The sequence below is a fragment of the Anas acuta genome, chromosome 26 (genome assembly GCF_963932015.1).
Source record: "Anas acuta chromosome 26, bAnaAcu1.1, whole genome shotgun sequence".
Lineage (NCBI taxonomy): Eukaryota > Metazoa > Chordata > Aves > Anseriformes > Anatidae > Anas > Anas acuta.
In genome coordinates, this window is record NC_089004.1 from 5,051,701 (window position 1) to 5,063,341 (window position 11,641).

The following is an 11,641-nucleotide window of genomic DNA, read 5'->3' on the forward strand; positions in this document are numbered from 1 at the left end:
CAGTGCCTAACTTTTTAATATTCTAAACTTACCCAACATACATCTCAACTGCTGTTTAGTGCAGGAGTGCCCTGCCTGGCAGCACAGATGCCCCCAAACAGGACAGTCTGCTCCTGGACAGACTCATCGTCCCCTGGCAGAAAGAAATGTGCTCCTGCTGCTTTGACTACTGAGCAAAGATTCCCTATTCAGCTACAAAAAAATCCTGATCTCTGACAAGTATCTCAAGTTCTCATTAAAAAACCCAAACCTTTAGTGTACATTGGTAACAGAAACAATACAAATTCCACTAGGCAGACATGTACAAAAGAACCCCTGAGGGTCACTAAATTTCAGTCACTTTGTAACAAGAGAGGCTGAAGTGCTAAGAGCTAGGCATTGTACAAACAGTGTGGTCAGCAAGAAATCCAGGGTTTGGGTTTTTTTTCTTATTTTTGTTGTTTTCAATGCACTAAGGCACCAGGAAGTCACAGTTCGGCAAGTAAGATCTTCCATGCAACACTCAAACCTGATACACTTACCATGGATTAAACAGATAGGATCAAAGTGCAATAGCTTGAGGACAGCACTCTGGAGCCAGGAGCAGCAGGAAAAGTGAGCTGGAGAAGGAAGGAGAGGAGGGAGCTCTCGCTGCAGATCAGATGAGATGTAGAAAGACCCACTGGGGGTATTAGAAATCCACACTGCTTGTGCTCAACCATGAATGCAAAAAAACAAACAAACAAAAAGACAAGTTTGATACTTAAGGTCACATCTCTTTGAAGATTAGTTTCTCCATCACTTCAGAACTACTTTAAAAAAATAAAAATAAAAAGGCAACCTTCTCTTACCTCCTAAAAATCTCTGAAACATCTCAAAGGCTCCCATAACCAACAAGAGAATTTTTAACGACACGGAGGGAACAAAGACGGGGGTTTACGACAGGAAGGAACTGCCAACTCTCTTTAATAGTACATCACTCTGTCTAGCAGAGAAGTCAGCAAAGCCCAAACCTTGCCATGTCAATCAAGTATACAGCATTTTACAACTTCAACGCACTGTACAAACATTAGTCTGCAAGGCTGCAGCTCTCAAGCTTTGCTAAAACACACAAATTGGTCACACTTTACCACCAGCTGCATGTCCGTTTCCTCTTTTGGTATCTCACAGCTCTTCACAGGATTCTTCAGTTTCAGCTTCAGGTGATCCCTGCGAGACCAGATGCTAACACAGCATCTTCAGTTAACATCCTGCACTTTGCACAGAAGTACTTGTTGGTACGGGCACACTGGGAGAAGTCCTCTTGCAATTGCCAGTAAATCAGACAGAATTCTAAGCAGTTTTTATCTTCACCAACACGGTTGGCATTTCCAACAACATTCCAGTAATTTGGAGGTTACTGCCATCGCAAAAAGGTAATGTTTTCTGAGGCAGGTACAAAGTCCTAAGCTACTCGGTGTTAACTTTGAGTTAAATTCATTCGCTGCATCAGGAACTCGGTGCCTAACACACATTTGAGAACGCAGAGTGAGCTGTGCCCTGCTCTTCCCAAGGTTCTGCCTCATAACACGCAGTCAGAAGCAATGGTCTATCTCCCTTCGGGTCCCCTTCGCCCCCACACCTGATTTTGTGGCGTCCACTGGTAGGAAGGGGCTGCCGTGGAGAAGGGGATAGCAGAAACCCTGGCCTCAAGGCTCGTGGCCACTGCGGTCGCACAGAACTAGGCTCATCCCAGATCTCTAGAACAACGTTCGTGTGAGATTTCTTGAACTGGTGTTTCAGATTGGTGAACGAGGAAAAAACACAGTTATAACTTCATCAATTTAAACTAACACAGTGTGAAGTCAGCTTCTTACATTAAAGCAGACAAGACATCATTACTAAACTACACCTTCCCTGTCCCCTTCAGCGACGATGGTCATTTCCTTTTAAGTCTCTGAACCTCCGACTCCACCTGGACGACTTACGAGTCTCCACTTCTGCTCCTCCCGAAGAGTCAGTGAAGGGTTACAGGCAACAGGCACTGAGCTGTCCCAGTCCAAAAGAGATGGGTTGGTCTTTAACGGAGACCACGGAAGCTCACGTTTGGATCAAAGTCCCGGACTCCACTCCAGACATGCCGATATCGCAGGAAATTCAACGTACCATTAGTCAGAGCCGGCAGTCGACACAGAGAACTAGATCTAGTTGCCAAGGTGCTCCCAGACTCATCCGGCCAAGCGCTGCCTGCAGGGCGCCTACCCAACTCCACTCCATCAGCTGCTGCTTAAATACACTGTTGATCAAATACTCAGAATAGGATAAAAGCATCCTTTTATTCCAACGGAGAAGTTGCACATATCAGTCTGTTCAAGACCAAGAGACTGTTAGAATTAAAAGAGCAACACAAGCAACACACCTTTCACTTGAATTCTCCATGACCACTGACGCATGAGATAATGTACGCTGCCAAACGGCCGTGGCCCTCACAGAACAGACCAAAAGAATACAACTGATATATCAAGTTGACAACACGTTTTGCTAAGATCAACATAATCCTAAATGACACCCATGATTTTTCTTTTTTTTTTCTTTTTTTTCTTTTTTTTTTTTTTTAAGTGCAGTGCCAATTTCAGAGTATTTGAGAAAAAAATAGTGAGGCCCCACACTTATGGCTGGACTGGGCACAAAGAAGAATGAATCACTCGTAACGTGTCAATGGGTACATGGATCAAAAAGCCTGCACCACGCCAGGGGTCTGTAACAACCCATCTCCTGCTCAGGCTTCCATAGCTAGACCCGGTTGGTTAGGTAACAGATTTAACAAAACCTGTAAAAGTGACAGTGTATGCTTTTGAGAAAGGAGGAACTAAGGTTATACTACGTGTTTTACTGGATTGTTCCACCATTGCTCCGTAAGTTTTACGGCATAAATTAAAAAAAAAAAAAACGGAGAAAAAATAAATACATTGGCTCCTATGAAGTCAGAAGTGGTTTGGGCTGCATAGTGGATGGGTGAGAGATGGGGGCAAGGGGCAAAATTTACACACTTTGAGACAAAACAGGAAGCGCCTGCAAAGTAGTAGAGGAGAAAGCCAAGAGTTTAAGTGTCCTCGTTCATATCCTGGCTGTCTGTCCGAGCGATTTTCCGTGGTGGCGCCGAATTCTCACCTTCTATTTCCACTTGCTCTTGATCTCTCTTCTTTGCTGCGTTCTGTTTGGACAAAGAAAGTCACAGTGAAACTCTCCAAAGCCTTCTGATGCTGGCGGGAGCTAATGCCAGTAGAAAAAAATGTTGTTTGTAAAAATTTCAGGATGGAATACAGCAATGCGATGACCTAACAGACATATTGAAACAAACCACGAGGATTTTGCCCAAAGCCAAGGGGTGCTTCTTCATATTTGAGGGTGGGGCAGAGACACCAATCATTGCTCTCAGCATCTTTTATTTATAGACCTCAAATATTTCATACACATGAGTAAGATTCTCTTTTCCTGCTTCTCTGAGTCAGTCCCTAAACTTATCAAAATCACCAAAAGACTTCCGTCATACACAAATATTTTCTTTTCAGCTTCAAGGCTCCTTATAATTTTGCCTCTCTCTGTGTTCTGCATCCTCTCATGATTAAGATCCCTGCTTTATTATCTCCACTCCCAAGCCCTTGCCTTGTGTCTGAGCCCTTCCAACCCAGGCAGCATTAGTCTCAGACACCAGCTAGAGCCTCCTAATTTGTGCATTCCTGATACGCAAACTCAGATTTCGTAACCAAGGTACTTACATGGCCTCATTAATGCATTCATGTTCTGCATAAGCTCATCCATCTTTTCCTAACAGTCTTGGGAGGCAGGAGCTCTCCTCTAGCTGTAAAGCAGACAGCTGAGGCACAGGGAGACCAATTTGCAAAGGTCACAAAGGAAAATTGTGCTAAGTGGGAAACAGAACTGAAGCCTCCCAAGTTCTAGACTAAACACTGAGTTACTGTCCTCTGAAACAGAACAAAAAGCTTTTAAAAAAAAATAAAATGTTGTGCGGAGACAGAGCTGTGCAGAGACACAGCCTCCTTTTGCTGAAGTGCATTTCACAAGGACTGAATCACTCTTAATTAATCATCAATATCTTGATTGTGATCGATACCCAGCTCTATCAGCCAGAGTCAGCAAATCGAGACGCTTATATTAAGGAAACACAACCATACCTTTTTGTCCCACTGCTGATGTAAGTAACGCAAAAGTATATTTGTCTTTTCTGTTACTATAACTGCCAAAGAAAGAGAGAAACAAGCTGAGGTCGTTTTAAAGACAACCTTTAAAACTGTGCAGCAATCATGACATTATTTCACGTACTAAGCATGGTCCTTTAGATTAAAGGGCAGGACGCAGGAACAGCAATCACTTCGTTAGGACAGAGGAAAAGCACAAAAAAATCAGTAACTAGACATACACTGCTTGTAACTGCGGTGACAGTTCAAGAGTATCAGCTGATCTGAAGTTTAAAATCAGTGAATTTACGTGTATGCCAGATCTTTAAAATCCAAAAACAGGAAAAAACCCACGTCAGCGGAGCAGACTTACTTTGTTCAGACGGGTATTCTCTCGTGGGAAGGTATACCGATGGTCTTCTGTTCTGTAGAGGAATTGCACAGTTACAGAACAGCGACGGCTACCAAGTACAGCTAAACCAACCCAAAGGCCACCAGAAACCCAGACTACAAATTCATTTGGATATTCTGCCCTGTTATATGACACTGTGCTACTGCTTTTTTCCTCTATTTTTTAAGAAATTCGAAGCAGGTCCATTTTTCTGATGTTTTTCAGGGCCTAAGACCATTACTAAAGAATGTGTGCATACAGAGAGCACCACTGATGTGGCTTGGCTGCCGTGAGGACGCATGCCTCACCAAAACAAGCAGGAGGTTTTCCTTGCCAATCTCAGCTCATGAACTGCAAGCACACATGGCTGGGTTTGTTTGTTTTCTTAAAAACAAACAAACACTCGTTTTGAGTTTATTTCCCTCTCATATCCTTTGAGCCCTGCAAGAAAACCTCCCAGAGCACCGGGATTTCTGGCCGACACGCAATACTTACTGATGCTTTACATACGGAGTCCGCATGGAATCTGCTGAAGTTGCTTTTGTTGTAGACCGGTAATCCTTTCAAAAAATCGGCCTGAAAAGACAAAGAACACAAACAAAGAAGTAGGTGAAGAAAGGAAGAGTGATATTGCAGTTGTTGTTTGCTTCGGGCCGATTCTCCAAGGAGCAGCTCGGGTCGTTAGGATAAATAACTGCAGGGTTGGGAAGGATGTTGCCAGGTCCCAGCTAGGGAGAGCCGTTGGAAACCGAAACAAAAAAAAAAAAAGGAAAAAAACAACACAAAAGTGGTTTTGTAAACCAAGCGAATCCCCAGCTTTTGCATTTGGCTCGCTGTTCTCCCAAAGTTCTGGAATGCAGCTGGAAGGCTGCTCGAGAAACCTCTCCTAGCATCCAGGTGACGCGGGTGAGCTCCGGAAGGAAGCTCTGCACCACGCAGACCCCAGCGGGATCCACAGACCAGCACAAACCACACCACCACCCGAGGGAACTGCCGCAGCCACCCCGATGACTCAAATCCTTGAACACGTCCCCATTTCAAACCAGTTGCTCTTTCGCTTTCAGTCACCATTCTTTGTCGATTCCAGAAAGCGACGAAAGCCTCCGAGGACCCAAAAACCCAATCCTTATCAGCGAGGCCCGACTTTTTTTTGGTGAAGGATCACGCCCCTGCCTGCGTCAGCGCTGCCAGTACTTCAAAAAAATAACCCCCCCAGTTCAGAAAAGAGCTGAACACACAGGGGCAGCGAAGCTATTTGCTAAACAGCAGCGGGAACCCCGTGGAGCCCTCGCTGTTTAATTAAGCCGCACCAGCGTGAAACAGGAATTTCCTTCTCCAAAGCAAAAAAAAGGGGGGCGGGAGGGGAGCGTTACGGGGTCACGAGAACAGCCAGCTTGAAAGCCTGCCGGAGCCTCTTCACTCACAGCAGAGAGGGACAAAGGGAGATGCTCGGGGAGGCCTTTGAAGCAGCCAGGAGACGGGGAAGAAACGCACGAGGTGCCTGGGCGATAGGCAGGAGGGGCCCTGAGACTCCCAAAGCCATCAGATCAGCTACCTGCGCCGCACTGATCCTCCTTTAAAACCTCAAAGCCCATTATAGTGCACACCAAAGGCTTCTAATCCTGCACACACAGCAGCCTGCTTAGGAGCAATTTAAACAGGAGGGCGAAGCAGCAGAGGAGCCGTTTGATTTCGGCCTTCGAAGCGATAAACGAATGGCCGCGGCTGCTCCACAACCACCGGGCTCAAAGGCGTTGTTTCCACCCAAAATAGGAGCCGTTATTTTCATTAAGGCCGCATCTTTAATTCAAAACAAAGAGCTGCAATTAGCCAAACCAGAAAATGTTATTCACGCTCTTGTTTTTGAACCGACGTTCTCGTTTCCACATTCAGCCCTTCCTGGGTGCCAGGTTTTAGCTGAAAGGAGAGACTTGGAAAAAGAGGTTTGAAGCAGCCAACTGCAAATTTCTCTCTGTCTCGTCCCCCTCAGGGATGATGCCACTTCCCTGTGTCACCAGTTCTCCAGCACAGAGCCCGTCGCTCACTCGGCTGAGCTGAGGGATCGAGGCAGGATCCTCCAGCACTGCTCTAAGAGCCCCATGGATCCCGATTGCGCTGCCCCGCTCCCCTGCTCTCCCTGGCACCGAGGGTCCCGGGCTAAAAAGGGTGGGGAATCCTCTAAGGTAGCACCTTCCTCCTCACAGCCCAGGTTTAAGACTCTTTGATGGTTTGGAAGGGCTGAGGATCTTTAGAAACATCCCCAATTTCGAAGCAAACCTTTAACGGCCCAGCGCTACAGAAGCCCGGTCCAGGCAGGGCCAAGCACACCCCTGGGTTCTTTAACTGCTTGCTTTCGGTTTCTGTTCTTGTAAGTGGAAATAACTGTTCCTGCCGAGCAGCACACAACTTCAGGTCTGCCCCACCTCAGTTCCCTCACCCCAGGCTATTCCCCACTGCCCCATGGAGGAATTTGGGCTGGCAGAGCCCGCGTTTGCCCTGAGAGGGGGCGCGGCTTTCCCCAGGCACGCCAAAGTCTCTTTTAACAGATTTCTACAGCAGTCATGCCCAGTAAGTTGTTAAAATACCATTAAAATCATCAGTCCAAATGCATTTTAAATAAGGAACGTGTTTGAAACGTGGGTGCTCCCCCTCCTCTAGAATATAAGCAGCTGAAGGGGGATGTGCAGCAGCTCAGAGGAGGCGACAGAGACCTCAGCTCCTGCAGGACAGCCTCGAGCACACCGGGCTCAGCCTCCACCTTACCCTTGGGTGGAACCACACCTGCTAGGGCAGGAAAACGGCAGGAAAATTGGAATTTGAGCACGGGGAGAGCCATTTCTCTAGTTTAAACGCTGGGAGGTAGAATGGAAAAGCCGCGTGGTTAGCACCCAGGTGATCCTGCTGCTAATCCTGCCCCGTTTCAACAGGCACCTGCCCTGATGCAACCTCCTGAAAAGGTCCCCTGGGGGAAGCGCCCCGAGGCACATTCCTGGATATCCGGCACAAAATTGGGAGCGCAGCGCCCCTTATCTGCTCCAAGGGCACCAGATAAGGCAGGTCACCGCCGCACACCCCCCCGCCGTGGTGCCACACGAGGAAATGTCCCTCCTGCAGCCCCTTCTGGCGCTCTTTAAGCGAGCAGAGCGGGCCCAAACGCCCAAGCAAGCGACCTCAGGAGGCAACAGCGGCTCCTTCTGCGCTTTGGGAGGTGAGGGAGAGATAAGAGGCCGTTCCTGGGGCAACAGGGCGCTCGGCTTCCTAGGAAGTCCTCGTCTAAAAGCAGAAAGGTGAAAATAAAGACAAAAAAAAAGCAACGTATGCATGCCCAGGTTTGGAAAGGAACTGCAGCAACCACACTGAGGAGCATGAGGCCCAAAGCACGGGGGCTGGGAGCAGGGCTGTGTCCCCACACCACACACACACAGATGTGGGGTGGGGGAGAAGCACCAACAAGGGGCACGGCCACCAAAGCTCCCAGCTTTGGGACACGGAGACCCCCAGGGGACACCCCCCAGGGGACACCGCTGACCCCTCTTTGTCACAGGGCTCGCTGAGGGGCAGGAAAAACTCTCTCTTGGCCCCAAAAACAACCCCCCCACTGCAAGGGAAGGGGATGGGATCTCTCTTGGCCGCGACCACCACCACCAAACCCCCAGGCAGCCGCTTGCTACGTGGGGACAGCCCGACAAACCCCAACAGCCCCCCCACACCCAGACCCTCTGAGCACACAGCACTGGGGGGGGGAAACATCCCACACCCCGGGGTACCCCCAAATTTCCCCCATTTCCCCCTCCACCCCCTACCAGCACCCCCCACTCCAGCAGCCTAATCCAGGAGCAAGGCAGAAGGGGACCAATTTCCCCCCCCCACAAGGGGGACCACAGCCCCCTGCACCCCTTGTTCCCCCCAGGAAATGGGGCACCCCCAGAAAAAAGGGACAGCCCCTCAAAAAGAGCAGCTCCCCCCCTCGAAAAATGCCTCCCAGGACAGCAGCCCCCCCGAAAAACGGGGTATCCCTAGAAGAACACCCCCCCAAGGAAAAATGGGCACCCCCAGAAGCACAAAACCCCCCCAAAAAAATAAAAGGTGAAGCCCCCCCTCGAAAAGCCGGGTGCCCCCCCCCAGGAGAACACCCCCTCCGAGAAAAAAAAAGACACCCCAAAAATAAACAGGGCAGCACCCCCAAAACACCAACAAACCCCTCCGAAAAACGGGACCCCCCCCCCCAAAAAAAAAAAAGACCCCCACACACAACTGAGCCCCCCCTCCCATGAACCCCGCCGCCATTTTGGGGGCCCACACCCGCCCCAGGAAGGGGGGGGGGGGGGCGCACCCCCCTCAAGCTCCCTCAGCCCGCAGCGAGAGGGGCCCGGCCTCGCCCCCCCCCTAAAGCCTCAGGGAGGGCTCCGGGGGTGGAGGGCCGGCGGAGGCCGCGCTCCCCTCAACGCAGGGGGCCCGGGGGCGCCGCCATTTCGGGCGGGGGCCCGGCCCAGCGCCTACCATCTTCGCCGCCGCCAGCCGGGAGGAGCCGCCCCGCCTCCGCCGCCTCAGCCGCTTCCCCGCCCCCTCCGCCTCCTCCTCGCGCTCCCATTGGTCGCCGCCGCGCCCGGCTCCGCGCTCATTGGGCGAGGCGGCCGTCAGTCAACGCGGCGCTGAGGCGCTTGGGGTGAGGTAGGGGCAGGAAATGCCCCGCTCGGGAGGGGTTGGGAGGGGGGGGGGGGAGGAGAGGACCCGGATGTGGAGGAGGCCGCGGGGAGTGATGGGAAATGTAGTCCGAGCGGGGATCCCCTGTCCCTGTGGCTCTCATTAATGAAGGCGCTGTTAATTGCGTGGTAGGGGCGAGGCTGTTAATTAGCGGCGCTGAGCGGACAGCAGTCTTGAGGAGGAGTTGGCGTGCAGCCGCCGTGTGTAATCGGAGCAACCCCAAACCCTGCTGCGGCCCTGGGAAACCAGACAGCAACCACTTGGGGCAGGCAGCGCTGCCCCACACCGCTCTGCCCACAAAAAGTCACCCCCGGGACCGAAAAACCCCCAAAATCCCCTTCAGCCCAGCACAGGAACGGGTGTCCCAGCCCAGAGCTGCCACCAATAGGACAGTGACCCTGACGATTCCCCACTAACGCGCACCTCACAGGGATAGAGAAGCAGAGCAGGGACGCTGAGGATTTGGCCGTTGTAAAATACAAACTAAGCTCTCTCTGGTGTCAGCCCTTATTCCACGCTGCTGCCGTCCTTTCGAGGCTCCCAGGCGCTTGTGAACCTCAGATCAATCTGCCTCTCCTCTCCCGGTTAACTTCACATCGACAATTAGTACAGGAAGCGCAATAAAAGCTGCTAGGCTTTAATTACAGCTTGTGTTTTCCACAGGTTTATCTTACAACCACGCGTACACATGGCAGTGACCTGACAATTAAAAAAGCAGCCAATAAACCAAGCCCTCGCAGACCGCTCTCCAACCAGGGTGATTCCTCTCGTGCTGCAGAAGGGGCAGCCGGGTGCTGTCCTCAGTGAAAGCCCTCAGGCTGCGTCACTCCAAATCCGAGGCACTTTTCGGGTTCGGTCCCAGCTCACCCCACCCCAAACCGACCCCAAGGGCCGAGCCCTCAGTGGCTCAGGGACTTCCTGCCCTTGAGCATGCGCCGGAGGATAACCTCGATGCCTCCCGGTGTGCTGATGCGCTTGATCCAGCCGTGGGTCCGTTTGCGCTTGCGGTTGTTGGGCTGGTACTCGTTGCCCCGCGCCTTGAGGCGAACCTGCTGCAGGCTCCACGAGGACACCGGGCCGGCGAGGCCGAGGGGCAGCTCCCGGGACCTTGACAGGACGGACGCCGCCCGGAGCTGGAAGGGAGAGGCCGCGACGTGCCGCAGGAGGAGAAAACTTGGCAGGGAAAGAGAAATAAAGAAAATAAATCAGCGGGGAGAGGCCGCGGCGCTGCCCCAAGGCCCTGAGGAGGCAGCGGCGCCTTCAGCACAGCCACGCCGAGGAGGAACGGGGGGAATCTCCGCGGCAGCGGGGGTCAGGCCCGGCCCCGTTACCGGCCCCGTTATGTTACCCCGGCCCCGTTACGGTTACCGCGGCCCCGTTACCTGCCGCCGGCGGCCCGCGGCCACAGCAGGCCCAGGCCCGCCGCCATCACCTCAGCCCTCCCTAGCAACGCCGACCTTCCAATAACACCGCCCCCTATTGGCTCCTCGCCGCCGAGGGGGGGAAAGCGCGCATGCGCCCTGCAGGGCCCAACCCCTCCGTGCCGCCGCGGGGGATGATGGGATTTGTAGTCCTGGAGACGGCCGAGCCCGCCGCGTTGTTACCATGGCGACGGGCTCGGGGTTTGGCCTGGTCCCCCCCAGGCCGTGTCCCAGCGGGCCGCCCGCGGCTCCAAATAGTGGAATAATGGAAAATTTATGGAAAAAAAGGACCCCCTGTATCCCCGGGCTTTGCTGGGAGCTTGTGAGGTGCAAAGCCCGCCTGGGCAGGGCGTCCCCTCGCCATCAAAAGTCACCGACAAAACATAACATTTAGAGGCATAAACATAAAAACGTAGCCTAAACATAAAACACAGCACCTAAAGGCAGCTCTAAATGCGGAGTTATTCCTTGTCAAAACACTGTAGCCATCACCAGCCCCTGTATTTCCATCCCTTTGCCGTGGCAGGAACACAAGTGACCTCATGGAGGTCCCGTCCCCGTCCTCCCCCACCACCACCCCGTGTCACCGCAGCGTTCCCCACTAACCCATTTACCCCAAAATCTGCAGGACATCAGCCTGGCCCACCAGCACCCAGCTCCGGCCGCCTTCCTCCTGTAACACACACACACCCTTTTCAGGACAGAGCAGCATCGTGCACAGTGAGGATGATGAGGATTCATCCTGCTCCCGCTGCTGGGCTGAAAAATGTGGTTTGCAGCCTTTTACGGGGCTGGGTGGTGAGTCACCGATCGTCGGGGCAGATCTCCGCCACCCTTGCTGTCTGCTCTGATCATTAAAAATTGTTTTGCTGGAGGCAAGCTTGGCTGTATCACCAAGACCAGGCACCAGCTCTGGCTTTTTTCTGTTTTTTGTTGTGTTTTTTTTTTTGACTGTTTTGGTGTGTTCC

General features: G+C 52.0%; 2 protein-coding genes across 4 annotated transcripts; both read right to left on the minus strand.

The window, feature by feature from the left end:
• Positions 1 to 928: 928 nt before the first annotated feature.
• On the minus strand, positions 929 to 9,187 carry DDA1 (DET1 and DDB1 associated 1). 3 transcript variants are annotated; one of them, XM_068661599.1, is made up of 6 exons: positions 9,049 to 9,187; positions 5,044 to 5,124; positions 4,531 to 4,582; positions 4,155 to 4,216; positions 3,130 to 3,172; positions 929 to 2,324 (listed from the first exon to the last, which is right to left on the minus strand). In XM_068661599.1, the coding sequence occupies exons 1-6, from the start codon at positions 9,049 to 9,051 to the stop codon at positions 2,320 to 2,322; spliced, it is 246 nt and encodes an 81-aa protein (XP_068517700.1). In that variant the 5' UTR covers positions 9,052 to 9,187; the 3' UTR covers positions 929 to 2,319. The 3 variants fall into 3 exon arrangements, with proteins under 3 accessions (XP_068517700.1, XP_068517698.1, XP_068517699.1); XM_068661597.1 differs by having other exon boundaries at positions 929 to 3,172; positions 9,049 to 9,176; XM_068661598.1 differs by lacking the exon at positions 9,049 to 9,187 and adding an exon at positions 5,617 to 5,641 and having other exon boundaries at positions 929 to 3,172.
• A 672-nt stretch (positions 9,188 to 9,859) lies between these two features.
• On the minus strand, positions 9,860 to 10,794 carry MRPL34 (mitochondrial ribosomal protein L34). Its single transcript, XM_068661596.1, has 2 exons — positions 10,635 to 10,794; positions 9,860 to 10,425 (listed from the first exon to the last, which is right to left on the minus strand). The coding sequence occupies exons 1-2, from the start codon at positions 10,679 to 10,681 to the stop codon at positions 10,152 to 10,154; spliced, it is 321 nt and encodes a 106-aa protein (XP_068517697.1). The 5' UTR covers positions 10,682 to 10,794; the 3' UTR covers positions 9,860 to 10,151.
• Positions 10,795 to 11,641: the final 847 nt, after the last annotated feature.

Bases quoted from the DNA above. Each gene is read 5' to 3' on its own strand.
- DDA1 (XM_068661597.1), bottom strand. The intron at 4,583-5,043 runs GTAAGTATTGCG...ATTCCTCTACAG, and splicing joins ACTCCGTATGTAAAGCATCA to AACAGAAGACCATCGGTATA. The intron at 3,173-4,154 runs GTATGGTTGTGT...TTGTCCAAACAG, and splicing joins ATCAGCAGTGGGACAAAAAG to AACGCAGCAAAGAAGAGAGA.
- MRPL34 (XM_068661596.1), bottom strand. From the start codon at position 10,681: ATGGCGGCGGGCCTGGGCCTGCTGTGGCCGCGGGCCGCCGGCGGCAG. The intron at 10,426-10,634 runs GTAACGGGGCCG...TTCCCTGCCAAG, and splicing joins CCGCGGGCCGCCGGCGGCAG to TTTTCTCCTCCTGCGGCACG.